General features: G+C 57.1%; 1 protein-coding gene across 1 annotated transcript in view; it reads left to right on the forward strand.

The window, feature by feature from the left end:
• Positions 1–7,516: 7,516 nt before the first annotated feature.
• The window catches only part of KCNIP3 (potassium voltage-gated channel interacting protein 3), a gene marked incomplete at both ends in the record, with an annotated part of 88,256 nt that continues 71,626 nt past the window's right edge, over positions 7,517–24,146 (forward strand). The window contains 3 exon segments of the mRNA XM_082672789.1: positions 7,517–7,534; positions 7,536–7,619; positions 20,850–21,012. Coding sequence (XP_082528915.1) covers positions 7,517–7,534; positions 7,536–7,619; positions 20,850–21,012 — 265 coding nt within the window.

Raw genomic sequence — 24,146 nt, forward strand, 5'->3', positions numbered from 1 at the left:
CCTCCCACACGTCTCCAAGCTCCTTGCCCCTTTACCTCCTCTCCTCTGACCCCCCACTTGCCCCACTTCACTCTGTCCCCTCCCCAGCCCTCACTCCCTCCCCCCAGGGAAGCCCTTTCCCCCCCTTTGTCCCCTCTTTACCTGTCCCCTTACTACCTGTCGGCCACAGGGACCCCTCCTGCCACCAAGCAGGCCAGGGGCCACCATGGCCTGGGCCCGGGCCGGCTGCAGGCTCTGCCTCGTGGCCCCTGAGCGCTCTGCTGCTCAGGGGGTGGGACCCTCCACAGACCCCGGCCTGGATGTCTGGCCCCCAGGGGGTGTGGGAGGCCCGTGTGAAGGCTGAGCCCCCGTCTGCACCTTGGGCTGGAAGTCACACTGCTGTCCCTCGCCTTAGGGAGCACAGACTCCCTAAGAAGGGACCTGGGATGTGGGCTGGAGCAGGGGCTCCCCCTCAGCTCCCAAGAAGGTAGCCTCTTCGACAGTCACCACCCAGCTTTCCAGGAGAGATCTGGTGGCCACAAGAGGATTTGGCACTGTGGCCCTTACCTCTTCTATCCTATGCCCCTGACTGGGCATCACCCCTAGTCCATCCCTGTGCCCTCCCTGCATGCTGGACCCTGAGTTCCAGAAATGGGGAGGAGGAGGGGAGAGAAGAGGTGGACAGGACGGATCCATTAAAGTGTTCTCACCTGGCTAAGTCTTGGCCTTGGATCCTTCCGCTCTCCCAGGTAGGGCCCTGGATGGGGTTGGCGCTTAGTGAGTGTTTGTGGAGAGAATCCAAGGCCTCCTCTGACCACAGGCATCCAGGGGTCCCCCCAGTAATCAGCAGGTGGGGAGTGGGGCCCACACTGAGAGCAGGCAGACTTGGGTTCACACCTAGCTCTAACGTTTGGTAACCAGGGCACCTTGAACATGATCCATGGGTCCCCTAGACCTCAGTTTTTCCACCTATAAAATGGGGAAAATAGTCATAGCCGCCTCCTAGGGTTGTGAATAATGTGACAGTGTGTGGAAATCCCTTGGCAGGGGCCTGGCACAAAACAAAGACTCAAATGCTGCTTTTTTTTTTTTTTTTTTTTTTGCCATGACTGCTCTGGGCCGGGGGCAGAGCTGGGTCTGGGCAGATACAAGCGAAGAGGGAGATGGGTCCCTGTTCAAAGGAGCAAAGCCCTTCAAGATTAGAGTCTGCTGAGTTTCAGAGGGTGTCTATGTTTAGTTGCATCTTACAAACCAGCAACAAATTTGCTACTAGAAATTGGGATGGTGCCTACACAATGTATGGTCACGATGGCACGCACACTCTCAGACCAGCATCCTTGAATGTAGCACGATCGCCTCTTCTGGGCTTTTCCCAGAGGATTCTTGGCTTGCTTTTCATGTTGCCCTGTGTGGGGAACTGAAGCACCCTGCATTTTAAGAATGAGATTGATGGGATAAAAATAGAACTAGAAAATGATTAAAAAATCATTTCTAGTTCTCTATCAAAATTGCCTATCTTACCTTTTATGTATCTGAGCAAACAAGTATGGTTATTTTAAAGTTCAATAACTCCCGAATATGGAGCCTCTGTGAGTCTGTTTCCAGTGTCTGTTGTTTCTCTTGGTTTTTGTTAGTATTGTCTTGTCTCCTCACATACTTGGCAAAAATTGAGTGCCACACTTTGTTTTGTTTTCTTTTTTCTTTTTTCTTTTTTGCGGTTTGCGGGCCTCTCACTGCTGTGGCCTCTCCCATTGCGGGGCACAGGCTCTGGACACGCAGGCTCAGCGGCCATGGCTCACGGGCCCAGCCGCTTCACAGCATGCGGGATCCTCCCAGACCGGGGCATGAACCTGTGTCCCCTGCATCGGCAGGCGGACTCTCAACCACTGCGCCACCAGGGAAGCCCAAGTGCCACACATTTTATATGAAAACCTGTAGAAATAATTTGAGGCACAGGATGAAATTATCTTGCTCCGTGAGGATTATGTTTACCTCGGGCACATGCCTTGAGATCCTGCAAACCAGGTTGTTTTACTTTACTTTCAGGGACTGAGATGATTTGCAGTCCCTTGGAGCACTTGTCTATTTCTAGTTCATTCATATTCTGGGGGTGAAACCCTCTGGGGTCCCAACCCAAAGCATGAAAGATTTGCCGGGTACCCCCTGCTCTTGGTGCGCCTAGTTTTGACCTCCTTAGTCCCAGAGGCTGTTAACAGCTCTGCTCAGCACCTTTGCAGTATCTTCTGGGCTCAGCAGACCCCCTAGGGAGAACGTAACCCCAGCTGCCAGCACACATCTCTGGGTTTCCTTCTTTTCCCAGAACTTGGCCCTGTGATTTTTTTACTGCCTTGTTTGCTCCCTGATACCCCTGAATCAAACTTTAAAAAATATATTTTTTGAGCAGCTTTTTGTTGTCCTCAGTTGGGAATTTAGTCCAAGTTACCTAGTCCAGCATGATCATAAGTTAATAGTCCTAAAAAATTAACTGACGTTCCCCCTGTGAATCGGGAAAGGCTGCCACTCATTGAATTTAGTATCCAGAAACCTTGGTCTAGGGCATTGCACACGGACTTTTCAAAGGAGCTCAGTTCAGAGCATCACTGTGGGCTCTGGTAACCTGGGGGTGGGGTGGCACTCAGCAGGTGACAGACAGAAATAGCCATAGAGAGAAATATATTACATATTTTCCCAGTTTTAAAATGCTGGGATCCTACAATGCTCATCCTACGTTATGTGTGAAGCAAAGCCCCTTCGAGGTCACAGTCTCATCTGTTCTTATGACATTCCCTGAAGCAGGTGGGGATCGTCATCCTTGTTTCACGGTTGAGCAGATGAAACTCTGAGAAGCTCTGTGGCTGATTCAAGGTCCCATAAGTTGAAGCCCCGCCAGGCCTTGACTCAGATGCCCTGACCCTGGTGGCTCTGGAGGTTTCCTCCTGGGCACGCTGTCAGCCGCGTTCCCTGTGGGTGTGTGGGAGGGAGGCTCCGTCTCCCAGGAGATGTGATCCAAGTGTCCTTGCTGTCCCTGTAGCAGGAGGGATGACAGATTGGAGGCCCTGCGAGTTCTGCCAGCCTGGCCATCCCAGAGCAAAGGCCATAAGCAATGGCCTTTCTCTGCCAGAGAAATGCTGCGTGGGCCAGGGTGTCAGGTCCCAGGTGGCTGGCCAGTGTAGTTCTGTCTGGCTCCAGGTGTGCAAAGGAAGGGTCATACGGTTAGGGGCCTGCCTAGGCTCCCTGAGGGGACAAACAGAGTTTCATTTATTGAGCTCTGAGTATAAATCGGGAAGTGTGTTGAGCGCGCACATGTATTAGCTGCGAGATAGACACTGTTATTTACCTATTTATGGTTGAGAAAACTAAGGCACAGGACTGGATGCGGGCTGAGGAGAAAGGGCACAACTTACCCCAAAGAATCAACTGATAATGGGGGTACTTTATAATTCAGGGGATACCTGAATTCTCCGGGTGGTCAAGGCCAGTGTCCCTCCTACCCTCCTGGACCCAGGGCCTGTGCTCGGAGCTCCTAGTGCCCTGTCTCTCCAGACCTGAATGCAGGGACTGAACCAGGAGTCTGGTGGCCAGCCTGGGCCACACCCCAGGAATGCTGGAATGAAGCCTCTTCTCCGTGGCCCCTAATCCTTCCTTGCACTTCACGGCTGTGCCACCCCCCGGAGCAGTTAGCAGTTACCCATCTTACAAACCGCACTGCAGCACCGGGGGAGGGGAAGGCAGGGTGTGCACAGAGATGAGCCCACCCGGCCCCTGACTTCTGCCCAGCAGCAATGCACAAGTTCAGCAGCCCGAGCCCTCACCATACTGACGGTACCCAGGAGTCAGGCTTTGAGGCTGGGGGAGAGATTTGGGGGAGGTGAGATGAGCCCAAGGGGAGGGGTGGGGGACCCTCCCTTCGCATCAAGCCAGAAGGAAGGGGCTTTAAAGAAAGGCTTCAGAGCCTTCCAGGTGTCCCCTGCAGTTTGAGAAATCCAGCGGACGGGTCCCAGCCCCACCTGCGAGGTCTAAAGCACAAGAGACAGGCTGGCTGCTTTGCCGGCAGAGCCAGGAAGAAGGCTGCTGGCCCAGACAAGAGCCTCGTGGGAGGGAGGGTCAGCTGGAGGCTGCCTGGGGGGGTGGACAAGCCTCAGCTGTGCGGAGATGGAGCTGCCTGGCGGGCTGGGGCTCCTTGGCACCCCTGAGACCTATGTGAAGTACCCTGGTCAGGGGGAAGCTGCAGAGGTGCCCAGTGGTGGCCAGGCTCTGAGGACACATGGAGGCGCCCGCAGGAGGGAGAGGTATAGTTTCCAACCTCTGCCAAACCCAGGGTGACGTTCAGGACAGCTCCACCTGAGCTGGGCGGAGGCCTGGGCTGTGCAGCAGGAGGCCTGGCCTTGAGCAGGGCCCGGACCCCAGCTGAGACTGTTGTGTGAGGTGTAGTGGACCGCCGTATCTCCCTACCAAGCGGCATCCCGGGTCTGCTGGGTTTCCATCCAGCCGCCGGGCGGCGGGCAGCGGAAGAGGTTTCCAGGGCCAGTGGAAGACAAATAAGGCTGCATTCGGTGGCTTTCCAGTTCCACAGCTGTGCCAGCTCATGGTGACACCGGAGTGCTGTGGTGTCCAGGGAAGCACTGTTGTGGGGCAACAGACATTTCTTGAACTCCTGTGGGGAGGGGTTTCCACATGCCTGGTGAGACCCACCTCCACCCAGAGGGGGCCTTCCTCACAGGCAGGGGCTCTTGGTGGAGCAAGGGCCCAAACCCTGAAACTGTATTGAACATCTTTCTGTCTGTCTCTGTGTCTGCCTCTCTGTGCCCCTCAGCCAGGGGAAGGCAGAACCAGGGCCCGAAAGGGTCCGGAAGAAACATACAGACTGGGGACTCCATGGGGCCAGGTTTGGGGTACTGAGGAGGAGGGGTTTGAACCTGGGTCTGGAGTGGAGAGGACTGTGTGTAACAATTGAGGAAGGTCCGGAAGACCCCCAAGGCTTGTGGGTAGGGGTGGTGTGAGCCCCTCACCAAGATGGGATTAGAGTGAGGCCCTGAGCCAGCTCAGATGGCTTGCCACTGCCTCTCCTCAAATGCAAGCTACTCAACCTTCCTCCAGGCTTGAAATGAGCCCCTCCTTCCCCCTTCCACACTTCCGCATCCTCGGGCTCGCCGCTCTGCAGTGTGAGGAAAACCACAGCTGAAACCTATCAGGCTGGAGTTCGTGGCCGGCAAGGCAAGGTCGTCCTGGAGCCTTCCTTGATCTTTCTCGGGTCTGGTGCACTGCCAAAGAATCTCCGGAAACTCCCAGACGTTCTCAGGGAGAGTTAGCCGCTGCCCACGTGCCCACACCACTGTCGGGCCCGCTGAGGCCCACGTGGGGAGCCCTGCTCTGGGGTGTCCTTGACCTCCACGCTCTCCTGCCCTTTCTCATCCCTGCATTCCCCACAGGCCTGTGTGGGACCAGCTGGAAGCACTCTAGAAAAGCCCCCGAGGGCGCTGGGGGAGGAGGGAGGATGGGGGGCACAGATCACGGCGGGGCACCCCCCCATGGGTGTTTTATGAGGTGCACCCCCTTGGTGGCAGCTGAAGTGGGAGGTACCCCAGGCCCAAGGGCATGGGGGCCTGGCGGGGGTGGGCAGCTGCCCTGTTTTCTTGTAGTTGGAAGCTCATTAGCTTGTTAATTCAGAAGAAAGCGTCTCCGGGTAGCGGAAGTTCAGTCCTGACGCCAAACCTGGGGGGAGGGGCCTTCTCTGGTTCCACCTCCGAGCGCCAGGCCATACCTAAGGCCAGGCCTGTCCTGGACAGCACGACTGGCAAGTGTCCAAGTTGATGTCTGGAGCGTGGGAGGTTTGGCGGGTCTTAGCCGTGTGTTCACTTAGGGGTGAAAGGAACAGGCTTTTTGCACCAGCTTTGTCACTTTCTAGCCCATGACCTTGGGCAAATCCTTTAACTTTTCTGGGTGTCACTTTCGTCATCTGCAGAGATAATGGCACTTCCCTGCCAAGGCCACTGTGAGGACTCAACATGTTCAGGGAACCCCTGCTTGTTCAGAGCCAAGGTTGCCAGGTGAAAAGGCCCCCAGGCTCTCAAGGAGCTCAGCCTCTGAGCCTGACCCTGCAGCCGCCCTCACCTCTTCCAGGGCACAGCCATGGGCGGCGGAAGGGGGGCCAGGGTCTGCTGAGTTCCTGCCTGGCACGAGGCCCAGGCGGTCCTGGAAGTCCAGCGGGGCCAGACACACGGGCTGCCTCCTGTCTAGAAATAGTCGTCCTCCCTCCATGGGCAAACAGCTCCAGACTATTTTCTTCCTCCCACGATCTGAAAGTTGGAGCTGATTGGCTGGCTCAAAAAAAAAAAACACCCAAAAACAAAAAAAGAGAAGGACGTGCAAGTGCTCTTGTGTGCCCAGAAGAGGGGGTGTCTCAGGGCTCTGTTTCCAGGGGAACCAGTGGCACAGGCTGGCTCCTTCCTCAGGGTGTAGAAAAGAGAAACTTGCCTGAGGTTTCAGGCACCTGGCTCCTGGGTGGTTTCCCTGGGGGCTGAGCAAATGCCCAGGAGTCTGCCCTCCTGAGGGGCAGCCAGGGTCCCCCCTCCCCAGGATGCTCAGGGGCCCTCACCCCTTTCCTCCACCACCACAAGCCCCAGGAGGTCTGGTCAGGTCCCTCAGCTGCCCTGATGTGGTCCCAACGCGAGACACAGACGATGGGAACAGACACCAGGCTCCCTGGAGTGTATAAGGAGCTCAGGTTTGGAGAGGGCTCCCCGACGGCAAGGCCCCGCGTGCGGTGAAAGGAGATGAGTAAGCGTGGGGCACCCGTGAAACTAGTTGAAGGACCCCTGCCTGTGACCCACGTGACGTGGCCCTGGTAGCCATCACCATCTCTGGGTGGTGAGCCCCCATCAGTGGGGCCATTGAGGGCCCAGTGCCCAGAGCGATGTCCCCATCAGGAGGATGCTCCGGATGACAGGGGTGCCCAGGGGTCATCTGCAGGGTGGCTGGAGGGACACCAGGGAGATCCCCCTCCACAGCCCACCTTGACTGCAATGGCCCGAGGTCATGGGGGGGGTCACTCCACCTGGTGTCCATAGGAACCAGTAGGATGAGAGAGGGGACAGCAAGGAGGGGAGGGCTGGCCTCTGCGCGCTCCACTGCCACGCCTCCCCGTGCTGGGACAGGAACTTGTGCCGGAGCTCCCTGCCCCCAGCCCAGGCTCTCGGCAACCCCCCACCTCTCCCCGCTCCAAGGTTGGGGAGCAGAGTGTGTGCTACAGACAGACGGGGCGGGGGAGGGGGACACAGAGAGAGAGAGAGACCCCTGGCGACAGGCTGAGAGGGCAGGGTTAGGAGTGGTTTATACCCAGAGAATAGGACGGAGAGGCTGGGAGAGAGACGGAAAAGATGCGAGAGGGAGAGGGAGAGACACACACGGTGGGAGGTTGAGCGGGGGAGGAGACAGAGCAGAAGGGGCGGAGCTTAGGGTAGAAGCGCGCAGGGAGGGCGGGTGGACAGGGGGCGGGCGCGGAGCTGCCGGTAACAATTACGTCTGGGTCCCAGCAAACATGAGGCAGCTGCCAGCCGGGCCCGGCAGTCCTGTTCTCCTCGGCTGCGCAGTGGGGAAGCCGGCAACAGTTTCCTCCGGTGCCCAGGATGCAGCGGGCCAAGGTAGGCGCCGGCGCGGGTGGAGAGCGGGAGCTTCTGGGGGTTGCCCCGGACCGGGGAGCCTTGCTGTGCCTCCACCTTTGACCCCAGCCCCTGCTGTCTCCTGTAGGGTCGCTTTTGGGAAAGTAAGTGTTGGGATGTCCTGGCTGGGAGGCTGCCCCGTTTGGACGGCAGGGGCTTTAGGTATTTGTGGAACTGAAGCTGGACGGAGGAGGAGCTTGGGGTCAGCCACCTGGTTCAGTTAAGTCCCTGGGAGTGCTGACCCTGAGCCTGGGTCCATGGCCTTTTGCGTTGGGGGAAGGCTGAGTGCTGGGAGGCCGTGTCTTACGCTCGAAGGCTGGTCAGTGAGTGCATCGTCTAATTATCCAAGTAATTAATGAGTAGCCACTTCCTAAAGGGCTAGGAGACCCCTGACAAGGACGACTGTGATTAGTTCCTACTCTGTGGGGCTCTTGGGAGGTTGGAGACAGAGAGTGCAAGGAAAATGCCTGGAACAAAGTTCAAGAGATGGTAGCGAGGTGTTGGGAAGGATGAAGGATAATTAAATGAAGAATAAAGAGGGAAAGGAAAATACGCTAACCCCCAGAATAGTTAACACTCAGAACATCTGTCCTGATGCCTGGCCAGCTCCCCACGTGTTTGGGACAGTCTTGCTTTGGAGGGAAGAAGAAAGACCAGGATTAGATCTGGCTGATCGTAACAGAACAGGTAACAGTGGTCTGAGCAAGGTTGCTTGCACTTATCTCTCATGCAGAAGTCCGGAGGGAGGCAATAGAAGGCTGGCACGGAAGCCCTACGGTCAGCAGGGACTAGGCTCCATCTGTCTCACTGGCTTCTATTCTTGAGGCTACGTTAAGGTCCAAAATGGCTGCTGGAGCTCCAGCCAGCACATACAAGCAGCAGGAAGTAGAAAGAAGGGCAAAAATAAATCTCGACTAAAATCAGGGTTTTATGGGTAAGGAAGAATGGATACTGGGCTGGCATCTGGCAGTCTCCCCCAACTCCACCCCATCCCCCCCAGAGATGGATTCCTGCCTCTCTGTCACCCATGGGGTCTTGTGGCTGCTGATTCCAGGCCATACTACCCCAGAGCCCCAGGCCACCCCTGCTCTGTCTGCTCCCTTGCTCAGGGGTGCCAGGAGGATTGGCAGAAGTGCTGACAGGAAACCCTTCGAGGCTGGCGACAGGGCATGTTGAGAAGGTATTTTCTCTCCAGGCACCTTAAGTCTCTCCCACAACCTTCAGGTAGACAGGGCAGAAGTAGAGAAACTTAGCACCTTGTTGCACGCACGCTCACATGCCATGTGCTCACTGCACGCATGTGCCACAGCTGGCACAGGTCACATGCATCCAGGGTCGTCAGTATGAACATGCAATGCACAGCCACGCCCTGTGACTGTGCCCACAGCTGCCTGTGCTGCACAGCCTGCGTGCACACAGGGGGGGATTTCCACAGAGTCAGGCTGCATGCAGGTGTGCACGCAGCCCACTCTGTCCACCAGGCATGGGACAATCCTCCTCCTCTTGCAGCTGGGCTGGCCAGAGGCTGGAGTGGGTCCCTCACCTTCTGGTGCTGGGCCAGGCAGGGACAGTGGTCTGAGGGAAGCCACCATTGGGTCCCTCACCAAGGTCAGCAGAAGGATTATGAAAATCACCTTCCCCTCTAGTGGCAACAGGGACTACAGTTCAGAGCACAGGCTGGGAGTTGCCTGACTCATCCACCCTCAGTGCCTGTCACTGTCATTTGTGGATCCTCACAGTGTTCTGGGAGGGCAGGCACTGCCACTTCCCCTTTCACAGACACGAGGCTCCAGTGCGGTGGGGACGGGGGGTGGGGGTGGGGGCTCGTCCAGCCCAGCACCAGGACTTGAGCTCTGTGAACTCTTAGGAGAAAGGAGCAAAGAGAACTGCAGGCTCTGCTCCTGGGTCTTCAGGGAGTGATGTCTTCATGACCCGGCATGTCCATCGGGACCCGCTACCTGCTCCGGTTCCTGCCTTCTTGTGGGGCATTTGTGGGAGGTGCGCCCTAATCTTCTCCCCTGTTTCCAAAGTAATCAGAGCCCTGAACTGTACTGGGGAGTGTGGTGGCTCTGACTCTTCTGTAGGTGGGGCCTGGGACAAGGTCAGGGCTGAAGGGCAGGAGCCCTGAGGTGGCCACTCCTCCCTCCATGGTCTTTCCAGCAGGCTCTGCACCTGCATTCTTCCCCTGGACCCCCAGGCAGCCCCGAGGTTGCTCTTGGTATTGCACTCCCTTTACAGATGAGGAATCTGAGGCCCACCCATGATCGCAAGCTATAAAGTGTTACCGCTGGGATTTGAACCCTGCTCTGTCTTGCTCTAAAGCTCAGTTGCCTGGGGCTTGGGGGGATGGATGGGGAGGTCATGGGAGAAGGCTACAGGGAGAGAGGGGTGTGCCTGTGACCAGGCGGCTGAGGAGGTGCCCCATCCCTGTGGCGGCTGGCTCCATGGAGTTGTGGCCTGTTGCACCCTCCGAATCCTTTAGAGAGTGCACATAAGTCAGATCCCGCCCCTGGCCTCGTCTCCCGATTAGCCATGTGACCTTGAGCCAGCCACAGCCCCTTGTCTGAGCTGCAGATCCAGAGCTGCAAAGGAAAGGACCCCGGCGTTTCGAAATCAGGAGCCCTTTTCTCATCAAAATCTTCTGCAAGAGAGGGAGTTGCTTTGCCACCTCGGGCTGGCTTGGGGCCCATCTACTCTCCCGCCCCACCCCAAGGCATCTCTGGTGATGGCCAGGAGCGCTGCAGAGCCCTGAATGTGGCCTCTGTGAGGAAGAGGGGCACCCTTGGTTTCCAAGGCAAAGAAAGGAGAAGGGAAAGAACTTGGCAAGTCTTCCTTTGCTGGTCCTCCAGCCCCGGGCCAGAAGGAGACAGAGCAGAAAGGAGGGTGCAGTGTGGAGTGAGTCACTGTGTCGCCCTCCCCATCTCCCCATCCCCAGCTTGATGTTTCCCTGGAACGGGTGCATCTGTCAGCTGTGATCAGCCCACATCCTAGAGCGCCACAGAGCGGCCATGTGACGGGGAGAGAACCAAGGGGACCTGCAGGCGCCAGAGTTGGAGGGGCATTGCTGAGCTGAGCTGGGCAGGACAGCTGAGAGGGGCCTGTCCCATCTCCCGGTTGTCCCAGCCTCCCCACTCTGATCTGTTGCCTGAAGTCTCTGCCCAGCCCTGCCCTCCATCAGGCTGGCCCGCGCCTGTGCCATGCTCAGCTAGGCAGAGCAGCTGCTGGCCTTAGCCGGCCTCATCTCCAGCTCTGCAGCCGGCCCCTGTCCTCCCCTGCTTCCAGCACATGCCTCCGGAGCAGGCAAGGGATAAATCCGAGTCCCGACTGCTGATGCTATGCCTGGCCCTGTTTTAAGGTCTTCTCTTGGGACTTCCCTGGTGGTCCAGTGGTTAAGACTCCACGCTTCCATTGCAGGGGGCGTGGGTTCGATCTCTGGCTGGGGAACTAAGATCCCTCATGCTGTGGGGTGAGGCCAAAAAGAAATCCTCCCTCAAGATGGGCACTCTGGGCAGTGAGCCCAGAGAGCCACATTCTAGCCCCAACTCTGCCCAAGTGACTCCGTGAGCTCGGGCAGGGTCCATCCCCTCCCTGGGCCTCAGTCTCCCCATCTGAGCCTCAGGTGCGCTCATAGCCTCTGCCAGACCCCCTGTGCTGAGCAGTGGGGGCTGGGTGTAGAGGTGGGGGGGCCACCACCAAAAGCTCCAGGATGCTGTGATGCAGATTGCCCCGCCCCACACATATGCCTCCTGGCCTGTCACGAGGCCCACCTCCGCTATTTGTAATTGAGGAGCCCGGCCAGGAGCGAACGTGGTTGCGGAGATACACAGCTGCACCTCGACAGCTGTTAGCCCAGCTCTGCATCAGCAGATCTGGGCTCAGTCCCAGCCCCCTCATGCCCTAGCTGTGTGTCCTCAGACAAGTTATTTAGCTCCTCTGTTCCATGGTCTCCTCGTTTTCCTGGAGGAAATATCATCGACCTCCTAGATAAATAAGATCCCACACCAGCCCGCTTAGCACAGCCCCTGGCGCATCGCAAGAGCTCCGTAAATGGTGGGAGTGCCAGTGTCATCATTTGGGGATTACTGGGTAGAGCCTGGGAAGGGCACTCCCATGGGAGAATGTTGTCAGTGAGTAGCTCGGAGTCCACCCCTGGATTGATGAGAAACCCTCATTGCCTGGGCAGCAAGAGGCACGTGAAGAGCTAGTGTCCTGGCCGAGGTGGCAGCATTAGAGGCAGGGCAGGGACAACCCAGTCTTCCCCTCCCCTGCTCCAGTGCTCTGGGAGGGGCGGCACCCAGGCGTGTGTGTGTGTGTGTGTGTGTGTGTGTGTGTGTGTGTGTGTGTGTGTGTGTGTGTGTGTGTGTGTGTGTGTGTGCATGCCTGTGTTCTTCAGGGACTCATGACAATCTCAGTTCCCCGCTCAGGAGGCAGGCCGCCTGGCCCCTACCTGTTGGTGCTCAGGGGTGGGAGGAGAATCGAGGCTCCCCGAAGCCTCCCTATCCCAAATCCTCGGGGCCCGCACGACACAACGCCCATTGCCACTTCCTGCCATCTGTCCCAAGTGCTGGAAATAGAGCACGCCAAGATGAGTGGGCGCTCAGTGAGCTTGCCTGAAGGAGCACCCATGGACGGGGTCGGGGCGCCAGGCAGCCCCGCAGCTCAGCAGGGCTGCACGTCCCCGCTGGCCCAGGCTCTGGCCTCGAGGCAGCCCCAGCCCCGCCCCGGGAAGGAGGGAGATTGCGAACCCCAGACTCCTTCCTCCCGCAGACAAGGCCCAGAGTTTCCTAGCCGGTGGGATAAGCCCTCTACACCTTAGCTGCACTTTCAGATTGGCTGAGGAGCCTTATAAAAATAGAGCAGCCCCCGGGCAGGCAGAGATGGGGAGGTCTCCCCGGGGATTCTGAAGGCAGCCAGCTGAGCGGAGCGAGTTGGGCGTCCCCGCTGATGTCACTGGGCCCTGGGCTTGGCCCTGCCCCTTGTGCTGAGCATCAGAAGGGTGAAGAATAGTGCTAATCACTCCTGCTTGGGGGGGTTTGTATATGTCACCTCGTTTAACGTTCTCCATAGTCCCGTGAAGACTTGTTATTATCCCCATTTTACAGGTGAGCAAACTGAGGATCAGGGTGGTCAAGTACTCTGTCCAAGGTGGCCCAGCCAGGAGGTGAGGGTCCAGGAATCCAGTCCCTGTCTGGCTGACCACAGACCTCTTCCCACTGTACTGACTGAAATAACATCAACCGGCTTGAAATTCCCCCTCCTCAGCTAAGTGTGTCTTCTGAACCAGCATCCGGTGGGTCCTGGTGGCTCTTATGAAACCGTTCGTGCTGTGTCTCACGCATAAATGCCTGTAAACATTTGGGAGAAGTTAGCTGTGCCTCTTGCATATGCATTGACTCAGTAACATTACCTCTGAGGAAGGGAGCCTGGGTGTTCTCGCCCCAAAGGCTGCCACGTGCCCACAGGGCACCTCTGCCGAGCCTTCTCTGAGATGCTCTTTGGGGGTTCTCTGGAGCCCAGCTGACGAGAACCACAGAAACTGAGCCAGCTGCTCAGTGGTCTGGCCTTGGAGTGCCCCTAGCGGCCTGAGCAGATGGGCTTCCACAGGACGGAGCTGTGCACGCTGGGCATGGGGCAGTGAACGCCTGTGGACCACTGGCGTTTCTGGGAGCCTGTTGGGGGTGAGGAGCCACCAGGTGGGATGTCCCGGTCCAGGTGCCAGTGGTTTGTTTAAAATGATCTGGCCTCTTTCTATGGGGTGGTGAAAACTCTCAGATGATGGTTGAGAATGGAGCGTCCTCGTGGAGAATCTGGACCACATGTGTGGGGAGCTGGAAGGCATGAGGGCTTGTTCTGCTTCCGGTACCCATCTCCATGGTGACAATGTCACAGTTACTGAGGGGTCACCTTGACCCCTCCATCACTACCTACACCTACAGTAGATCCTAAATACTCATCACACTGATATTTCCACCACCCATCCCACCGCCTGCGCCTGGCTCAACCCCCGCACCGTAGTCCCCTCAACTTGGGCAGCCCCCCAAGTTAGCCACTTACCTCATTGTCCCCCAGTTCTCCTCCACACTCCACCAGACCACCTTTCTGAAGGTGACTGACGCTAGCCTGGACTTGGGTGGGAAAGGGGAGCTGGGGTCAGGGTGTGCCCTGGCAGCGGGAGGCTGCCCCAAACCCCCCAACTGGCAGGTCTGAGCACCATCTAGAACAGTGCTGGCCAATAGAAATGCATTACAAGGCACAGGTATCATTTGAAATGGTCCGGCAGACACATTAAAGAAAGTAAAAAAAAAAAGATTTTTAATAATATATTTTATTTAACCCAATGTAAATATTATTTCAACGTGTAATCAATATAAAAATTATTAATGAGCTATTTTACGTTCTACTAAGAAGGATTTGAAACCCAGTGTGTATTTGCACTGATGGTACATCTCCACTTGGACTAACCCCATTTCAAATGTTCCGTAGTCACATGCAGGGAGTGGTCACTGAACGGGACACCTCAGTCCGTGACCAGACTCCAAATGTCCTAGCTGTCTGTACTCTGCCTTCACCCATTTGGTTTTATCTGCCACAACCTGTGCTATTGTTTCTTATTTTTCCTTTAAATTAACTCACATTTTAAATTTCAGTAAGTTCATTTAAAAGGGAATCTGTAGGGGCTTCCCTGGTGGCGCAGTGGTTGAGAGTCCGCCTGCCGATACAGGGGACACGGGTTCGTGCCCCGGTCCGGGAAGATCCCACATGCCGCGGAGCGGCTGGGCCCGTGAGCCATGGCCGCTGAGCCTGCGCGTCCGGAGCCTGTGCTCCATAAGGGGAGAGGCCACAACAGTGAGAGGCCCACGTACCGCAAAAAAAAAAAAAAAAAAAGGGAATCTGTAAATCATTATCGTAAAAGGAGAGCTAGTAGCAGTCGCTGCGGTAACCATAACAACGCCATGAAAACAAAACAACAGCATTAAATTCCAGCCCCTCCCACCCTCCCCCACTATGTGGGCTGCTGAGTCTCAGAGCTGGAGCTAGAGGGATGCTGCGGGCACCCAGGGTCTAAGTCATCCCCTGTACCAGGCACAAGATTCTCCCAGATGCTCCAACCCCTCCAGCCAAAGCCCAGCAGGACACACCTGAAGGTGAACTAGTTGGTTGACTCCTTGTTGCCCTTGGCCGAGAGAGAACACACACCACGGGTAACGTGGTGAGCTTGGTGAGCGGGTGTGAGAAAGTCCTATTACAGGATCTGGGCTTCAGCTGGGCAATTTGCAGGAGGGCCTACGGAACCTCGAAAGATTGGTGTGAGCGTTAAATAAAGCACCCAGCTCAGAACCTGCAGGAAAGTAGGTGCATCGCCAGTGCAGTGCCCTTTCTGTCCCTCCTGTGCTCCCCACAGACCCGGGGACTTGGAAGGAAGCTGAGACCTGCCCTTGGACCCCACTAGCCGGGCAGGAGCTGCAAGTCTGGGGTGAGTGGCCGGAAACGGCTCAGACCACCTGCAGCCCCTGCCCTGAGGGGACCTTGTAAGCCTCCGAGGAGACTGCAGGTCCCCGGGGCCAGCCTAGGGCCATTTCTGGGACCTGACCCACAATGCTTACACGGCCAGATGTACTGCTGGGGACGCTGTGCGACCTCAGGACCCAGATCTTCTGGCTTCACTGGTCTCTTCTGGCTTCACTGGTCTCTTCTGGCTTCACTGGTCTCTGCCACCCAGCTCTGACCATCCCCTGAGGCCCGTGGAGGATGGAGGGATGGCTCCATCCGCTGTTAAAATGCATCAGTAAGAGCAGGCGGGGAGAAGGTCTGAGGCAAATTATGGAGAGAGCATTAGGGGGCTTTCACCGGGGCATTTTAGGGTATTTATTGAAGATTTTGTGTGTGTTTGTATTTTTTAAGTATTCTTTTTTTTTTTGTATGTACGAGAGTATTTTTTTAATGGAAACTTTATTGAGATCATTGTAGACTCACTTGCAGTTGTAAGAAATAAAACAGCCCCTGAATACCCTTTACCCAGTTTTATAACACATGCACTCTGTGTGTGTGTGCGTAGTGCTGTTTACTTTTATCACATGTCGGTTTGTGTTTCCACCACCACAGTCACGACACAGAACAGTTCCATCACCACGAGGACCCCTCGTGTTGCCCTTTTATAGCCACACCCACCTCCCCCCTTCCACGTCTCCCCCCATCCTGAACCCCTGGCCCACTGATCGGTTCCATTTCTAAAATGTTCTTTTGAAGTGTATAAATAGAATCATATAGTATGTGAGCTTTTGAGATTTTAGCCGTTCCCGTGGTACGAGTGGCATCTCCTTATGGTTTTAGTTGCATTTCCCTGATGGCTAATGATGTGGAACAACTCTGCATGGGCTTATTTGCCACCTGCACGTCTTCCTCGGGGAAATGCCTGTGGCTGTCTTTTGCCCATTTTCTAACTGGATGCTTTGTTCTTTTACTGTTGAGTTTTGGACGTGAGGGTCTCTTGGGTGTCGGGCTCTGTGATGCGGAAGAGCAGCGCACACAGCAGGCCAGGGCCAGCTCTCAGAGCTGACATTCCAGGAGAAAGAAAGAAATGCACCTCGGGAAACAAATAAATAGGGTAGGTTCAAAAGCAGTGTGCTGGGAAGCACAGCAGCTGTTGATATGGGTGGTGAATGGCAGCCTAGAGAGAGGGGTCTCCCATCACCTGGTCTGACTGAGGCCTGACAGGGAGAATGTACAGGAGTGTGCAGGGAAGGGGGGAGCAGTGTGCAGGGAAGGGGGGAGGAGTGGATAGAGGGAGGGGGGAGGAGTGGACGGGGGAGGGGGGAGGAGTGGATAGGGGGAGGGTGGAGGAGTGTGCAGGGGGAGGGGGGAGGCGTGTGCAGGGGGAGGGGGCGGGGGGAGTGTGTGGCGGAGGAGCAGCAGGTGCAAAGCTGTGAGGTGCTCAAGCCGGGCATGTGGGGGCACGTGCGGAACAGATGAGGCGGGCAGTGGAGGCGAGATGGACTCACAGGGTCAGGTGGGATTGACTGAGGGTTTTGCAGGTCCGTACAGGCCCTGGGTTTTACTGACATGCAGCAGAAGACACTGGGGCCTCAAAGCAGGCTGACCAGGGATTTAATTTGTGCTGCAGTCTCCTCACCAACCCAGGCCTCGTCAACTCTGTCACCTCCCTGCACAGAAGTGTCAGGGAGTGAGGTGGTGTCACCTTGCGGGGCTCCCTCCTTCGATGCCCGAGAGCCCCCCTATTCAGCAGGAGGGAGTCCGGAGTGGCCATTAACGTTCCCTGCCAGCCCCGGCAGACCCTCCCTCAGACAGACGAGTGTCAGCTAGTCACGAGGATGAGCCGGTGGTCACTCCCCCAGCCTCCTCCCTCCCCAACCTTCTGATGGGCCAAGTACACGGGCCTCGGCCTCTCCTGGCATTTGTGTGGCCCTGCTCGTGCCCAGCCACTGTGGGCCCTTCCTCTCCTCGCTGTCAGGACCCCCTCACCCATTTCAAGTGGGAGGCCATCCCAGGCCCCGCCTGTGGGCCTCACAGCGGGGTCCTGGCCCTCAGCCAGCTGGAGGACATGGCCCAGGGCTCCTCCACCCTCGTCCAACCCTCTCCACCAGGAGAGGTACTCCTTAGCCTGGGACATTAGTAAACCATTACTCTGACATGGTTGGGGGGCTTGGGAGCCCCTCGCCATCTTCCAAGGCCTGTCGGGGGCCTGACCCAGGGAAGTTAAGCAGCACAGCCTGGTCAGGACTGCCTGAACTTTGGAACCAGGAGGCCATGAGTGCAGTGTGGCCCTGGCATGCCCCCAAGCTTCTCTGAGACTTAGTTTCCTCATCTTTAAAATGGGCATGGCGTTGCCAACCTCCTGGGGGTTGTCATGACAACGAGGTGACCTTAAGGCCCAGAATAGACATGCATGAGGGGGGCTCTCAGCCCCGCCTTGTGGACCCTCCCAGCCGTCCCAGGAGGACGGAACCCCGGGCCACCGGCTGGGTCTCCCCACATCAGCTCAGGCCTGGCTGTAAGACAGAGTGCCCAGGGCGGCCCCTGCCAGCAGCGCCAGCGCCGTCCTGAGATGGGGGGTGGGGTCCCTACAGACAGCTCCTGCCTGAGATGCTGAGGGCATCAGTTTCTCCCTCTGATGTTCTCTCCTAAGCCCATATGCAGAGCCTACAGCAAAGAACTCAGGAAATAATGAAGCACCAGCTGCCCGACTTCCCCCTACCCGCCTCCTGGACCGAAAGAAAGACTTTATTCATCGAGGCTGTTTCTCTCCTGAAGCAGATCATTAATAATGGAGAAGGTCTGTCTCTCTGACAGCCTGGGCAGTGCCTGTGTGCACGTGTGCATGTGTGTGGATGTGCGTGCATGTGTGTGTGCTTGCATGTGTGTGTGGATGGGTGTGTGTGCATGTGCGTGTGTGGATGCGCATGCGTGTGTGCATGTGTGTGGATGTGCATGCGTGTGTGTGGATGTGCGTGCGTGTGTATAGGGTGCCTCCCTCAGCATCCCTGGCACCCTGGGGCCCCTGGCCACCCCCGCTCACCCCCTCTTTCTGCCCCATTGGGATGGTGAGTGCCCACCCTAACTGCGGCTCCGGGCACCACTAACCGCCCCCCACTGGCAGGCTGAGCCTTGGAGAAGAGGAGGAATGTGGTGGGTGCCGCCCAGGGTGTGTCTTGGGGAGGTGGCTTGGGGGGGTGATGACTACAGGAGGGAAAGCCGGCAGCTGGGACCAGGCTGGGACGGCCCTGAAAGTCAGGATAAGGGGTTTGGATGTTGTCCTGTCTGGACGGCCACTTCTCCGAAAGCTGACCAGGAGGCCAACCGCCCAGCCCCAAATGTGGACGGCCCTCATGGGGTCGTGAGCCAACTCAGCACCTGGAGGGTTCTCCCTCCCAACCAGAGCCTGCAGGAGGCAATGCACCAGCCTCCCCTCACCTGGGCATTCACACAAACTCCACAATTTAGGGGATATTTGTAGGGTTTTTCTTATTCCTCAAGTTCAGGAAAGCCTCCCTAGAGGGCATGAAAGAACCTAAAAGGCCAGAAGCTTGCTTTCCCAGCTCTCCTTGCAGCCAGGGATTAGGCATATGACCTGGGCTGGGACAATCTGACCCTTCTGCTCTTGACCTTGAAACTGGAGCTAGTGCCTCAACCGAGACTCCCCCAGCAGCCTCCAGGTTCCAGGGGCAGCAGGGCCATCACACCAGTGGGGGGTCCCAGGCCCAGTGCCCCTGGGATGGCAGTGCTAGCCCCAGGGTCGTGTTATTCAGCAGTAGGGGAGGTGCCCTTGCTGTCCCCTGGGTGACCGTGGCTGAGGTCTGGCTATCCAGCAACTTGCTTCTTGGTCTGGTCTGTCTTCCAAGCCTGGCTCTCTGTCCTTCCCGGGGAGGACTGGCCTGGGCTCCCCACTGCTGATTCCTTTCCAGTTACTATCAGCCTGGGTCCGTCTCTCTGCTCCTTGTACCTGAGAACCTGACCGAGGCAGGGGCTGCGCTGGGGTCTCTGCATCTGCAGAACTTGCTCGAATGTACATCTGTTTGTGATTTATTTCGGACACCCGTATACTCTTCAGAACTGTACAAATGTAGCACACGTGAAACCCCACAACCCTGGAGGGACATCACCAACCCGTCACCCCAATGGCCATTGTCCTGGCCCGTCAACCCACCCACTCAGAACTGGTACCCACGGGGGTGCGCTGCTTCCTCCCACGTCTGGAGCTCAGACCGCGCATCCCGAGTACCATGAACCTGGGGCTACCTGCGGCAGCGACCCAACGGGCCAGGCCACACCTGTGGCACTGCCGCCCCAAGCAGGAGGCATGGCACAAGGGCAGCAAACCAGACTCAACAGATGCCCAGAGGGCCATCCTGCTGCCAGCTTGGGCACTGAGGATGGTGGGCCACTGGCAGGCCAGGTGAGGGTGCTCAAAATATTGATGTAGGAAAACAAATCTCACCACTCCGGGCCTCCACTGTGACCCCGGGCTGTCCTTTCCCCAGCCACACTCACAGCCCAGCATCTTAACATCCCACCCACAGCTCCCTCCTCCAAGATTCTACCCGTCAGTTTTGTTTTTTGGGGGGTTTTCTTAAGTCTTTATTGAGTTTGTTACAATATTGCTTCTGTTTTATGTTTTGGCTTTTTGGCTGTGAGGCATGTGGGATCTTAGTTCCCCGACCAGGGGACCAGGGGTTGAACCTGCACCCTCTGCATTAGGCGAAGTCTTAACCACTGGACCACCAGGGAAGTCCCTCCCCCATCAGCTGTTTGAGTCGTTTCTTCAGATGGTTGCACAGAGTACGTAGTGGGTTGCATCCATGTGCCCCCTCCTGGGGAGGTCCTCGGGCCTTTGATGCGGCCTCAGTTTGCCTCAAGGTGAAGAAAGATCGAGGGCTCTGGCGTGAAGTGAGGAGGCCAGCTTTGCTGTGTGACCCTGTGCAGATCTGCTCCCCTCTCTGGGCTTTAGTCAGTGAGGGGTTTGGGCTGTGATCTCGAAGGGACTGTCTGGCTCTGACAGCCAGGGCCATGCCAGGGTCGGGGGTGTTGATGAGTAAGTCTGGACCCTCACCTCCCTCCCTCCTTCCAGGGGCCCCATCACGTAACAGACCAGGGTGCCCAGTGGGGGAACCCCTGCCCATAGACCCTGCCTTCAATCGGGAGTTCTTCCAGCAAATTCCCACTGCACAGTCCGTGCTCTTGTGGAACTATCGGTGCAGGGACAGACCCAACTCCCTCAGCTTTAGAAGCCAGGGGGGCTTCATGGGGGAGGTGACTTGCTGGCGGGATCTTAAAGCATGAGCAGGGCTCAAGTGTGGAAGGGGTGTGTTCACAGAGCAGCCTGGTGTGGCTGGTGGGGAGTGTGTGTGGGAGCACAGAGTGCACAGAGCCCCACGGTGGCCTTTAACGTCATTCTCAACCCACCCCTCCAGCTTGGGTCACTGGCGCAGCATTTTCTAGCGGACACTGTCTGTGCCTGCAAGGTGGCCTCGCCACGCAGTGACCAAGGGCTCTTGGAGAGAGAGTGGGGCTGCTAAGAGACCGGGCAGGAGATGACCAGGGGCGGGGGCAGCAGCGGGCCTGCGGGCTCCTGGCATGCATCCCTGAAAGGCAAGACCCTGGGTGGAGTGAAGGACGGCCTCAGGGCTGCCCTGGGGATGATCTGAGGTCCCCTTGGGGAGGAAGGGCTCAGGGCCACTCTGCCTGTTCCTGCTGCAGGAGGTGATGAAGGTGTCAGACGGCAGTCTCCTGGGGGACCCCGGGCGCACACCACTGAGCAAGGACGGCGTCAAGTGGCAGCGGCCGAGGCTTACCCGCCAGGCCCTGATGCGGTGCTGCCTGGTGAAGTGGATCCTGTCCAGCACAGCCCCGCAGGGATCAGGTAGGGGTTGGGCTGGCTGGGAAGAAGGTGGGGGTCTGTTCTGAGCGCGGAGACCTACCCTGGGACCCCAGCCTGGGCCACACCACCTCTGCCTCTGCGGGGACATGTTTCTATTCGTTCACGCCTCTTCCCATTCATCGGTGCCTGCTCCCGCAGGGTGCAGGGTGCTGACCTCAAGGCAGGACCCAGGGAGGTGGGGACAGATCAATAGGACCATGCTGGAATTTTCCCAGCTGGAAGGATGGAGCAGGGCTTCAGAGCCTCGCTGGCCGGGTGACCTTGGGTGACACAGTCTTCCTTTCTAAGTCCTCTGTGTAAAGGGGGGCTGATACTCACCTGCAGGGTGCAAACACGTGCAGGGGCCTGGGGAGGAGAAGGCCCGGGCTTCAGCGCCCCCTCGGTCCTGCCCAGTGCAGCCCAGGGGCTGGGGCTGGCTCTTTACCTCGTGCTGCGTTCTGGGAGTTTGTGGCAGAAATGGATGGCCGGCACTTGCTGTTGGCGGTATTTGGTGTCTGTGATGCAGTAAGAGATGCAGGGGGGACCTCATGCAACCCGTATACTCTCACACACATACCACACACTCACACTTGTGCACACCCACCAAGTGTGCACATACCACCCACTCACACCTGTGCACACCCACCAAGCACATGTGGGTGCACACACGTCACACACAGGTGTGCACGCCACACACACCATGCACACTCCTGTGACCACACACATAGGCGTGCATGAGACGCTGCCTCTTTGACTTTAAGGAAAAGGTGAAGACTTGGATCCTGACAGCTGTGTCTTGTTCGTTGTCTCAGACACTGTGTTTTCCAGGGAGCCTCAGTCCCCTTGCCTGGAGAATGGGTATATTCATGGCCCCAGCCTCCCAGGCTTGATGGGGTGGGGCCAGCAGTGTGTGCAGGCCAGGCCCCTGTCCTTTACCTGCACACCCACTCTAGGGCGCTCCCAGCATGATTCCAGTCCCCTCCCTCTGCTTCCCTGAGCCCCTGCTACCTGTGCTGCTTCGTCACCCTTTTCTGACCGTTCCGTTACCCAGAGCAGCCTCCAGGGAGGCCCTGGGGCCTGTGAATACACATGTGGGGTCCATGTGCGCTCTCCCTCTCCAGCTTCTTGGGACGATGCAGAAACGTGAGGTTACTACAATTTCATACAAACAGCTTAACTGGGAAGCTCACATCTTCACAGGGCTGTTTTTCTGCAGCAGAGTAAAAGCAATTGTTTTCCATTAGGGTAGGAACAGGGAGCAGAGGTGAGCCGTGGCGCCCTCGTGTGGCCGGCCTTGTGCGCCCGACGGGCTCGGGTCTGCTCTGATGGGCCCAGCCTCGCCTCGCTGGAGGCCCAGATTCTTTTTATTTTTTTTAGATTTACGATCTGAAGAATTTTATTTTATTTATTTACTTATTTATTTTTATACAGCAGGTTCTTATTAGTCATCAGTTGTATACACATCAGTGTATACATGTCAATCCCAATCGCCCAGTTCATCACACCACCACCAATTCTATTGAAGTGTAGTTGACTTACCATGTTGTGTTACTTTCTGCTGTACAGCAAAGTGACTCAGTTATACATATATATATTCTTTTTCATATTCTTTCCATTATGTTTTATCACAGGAGTTCCCTGTGCTCTACAGTAGGACCTTGTTTATCCATTCTATATATACTAGTTTCCATCTGCTGATCCCAAACTCCCAATCCCTCCCTCCTCCACCCCACCTTGCCCCTCGGCAACCGCAAGTCTGTTCTCTATGCCTGTGATTCTCTTTCTGTTTTGTATGTAAGTTCATTTGTGTCGTATTTTAGATTCCACATGTAAGTGATATCACATGGTATTTTTCTTTGTCTGACTTACTTCACTTCGTACGATAATCTCCAGGTCCATCCATGTTGCTGCAAATGGCACTATTTCGTTCTTTTTCATGGCTGAGTAGTATTCCATTGCATATATATGTACATCGCATCCTTCTCCGTTCGTTCGAGGCTCAGGTTCTTACTGGCCTGCATCTCCAGGGTCTTCTTGGCAGCAGCTCAGGCTCCTTCTTTTCCCCCCATGGATCTTGCAGCCCCTCCGTGACCCGGTGTCTGTCTCTCCCTCCCCGGTCCTCGGCATCCAGCACCCACCCCACTCCCAGGCCTCTCTCCTGCTGAGCCCTGGCTCCAGCTTCCAACTTCCAGCAGAAACATCTGGCACACGATGGTCTTCAGAATGGGGCTGGGGTGTGGTGTGCCCCCCTTGCTGAGCCTTTTGCACACCTGAGCGTGCGTGGACACGGGGAAGAGCAAGCCCGGGGGGCAGGCTGGGTGTGTCTGGGGTCGCAACGAGAGGAAACGGGGCCGAGGGGACCACGCCCACGGGTCCCACCTTTAGCTCGATGGGCTCCTAGATGGCAGCGTCTGTTCCCGTCAGCTCCTTCTAGAGCCGTGTGGAAGCCTTTGCTGAATGGCTGGTCACGGCCATTAAGCAGTGGGGGTGGGGAAGGGGTGCAGGGCCCAGGACACCACCAAGGGCTCTGCCCAGCCCTGCCCATTCCCCTGGTGACATGTTTACCAGGCACCCTGCCAGGCCATGTGGAACGCACAAAACGCAATCCTTAGTTGTGTGAGGCTGGCACGGAGGGTCACTCTGTTTTACTAAAAGTGAAGAGCAGACCGACTCTCAAGAAGGTCACACGAGTCAGCGGGTCCCACGGGTCAGGGGCTGAGCGAGGTCTCTGACCTGGAGAGTCTTCCGTATGCTGCGGGCCGGGCGCCCACTCTCATGTGTGTCTTCCCTGACTTTTCTCTCGGGAGCTGCGGGAAGGCGGGGCTCGGGGTCTGCGGAGGCAGCAGCCACCCTCCCAGGCAGAGGAGCCGGGACCGCAGTGCACCCCTCTCTCCACTGAGCATCGCTCCCGGGCCTCAGCTCTGCAGTCCCATCACATCCCTTGAGGACACCTTGCTCATACCAAGGGCTCCGTGTGCTCGTGAAATGATCAGCCGTGTGCAGACGAGGTGCCTCTGCTCCTTCAGGAGCCTCCCGGGGCTCTGGGTGCAGAGGACAATCGTGCCATTCGGTGTAGCTCTGTCCCCGCGCTCAGCCTGGCCCAGCTGGGTGTCCTGGGCTGGCGCCTGCAGAAGGCG

This window comes from Grampus griseus, assembly GCF_964374135.1.
Source record: "Grampus griseus genome assembly, chromosome: 15".
In the NCBI taxonomy this organism is placed as follows: domain Eukaryota; kingdom Metazoa; phylum Chordata; class Mammalia; order Artiodactyla; family Delphinidae; genus Grampus; species Grampus griseus.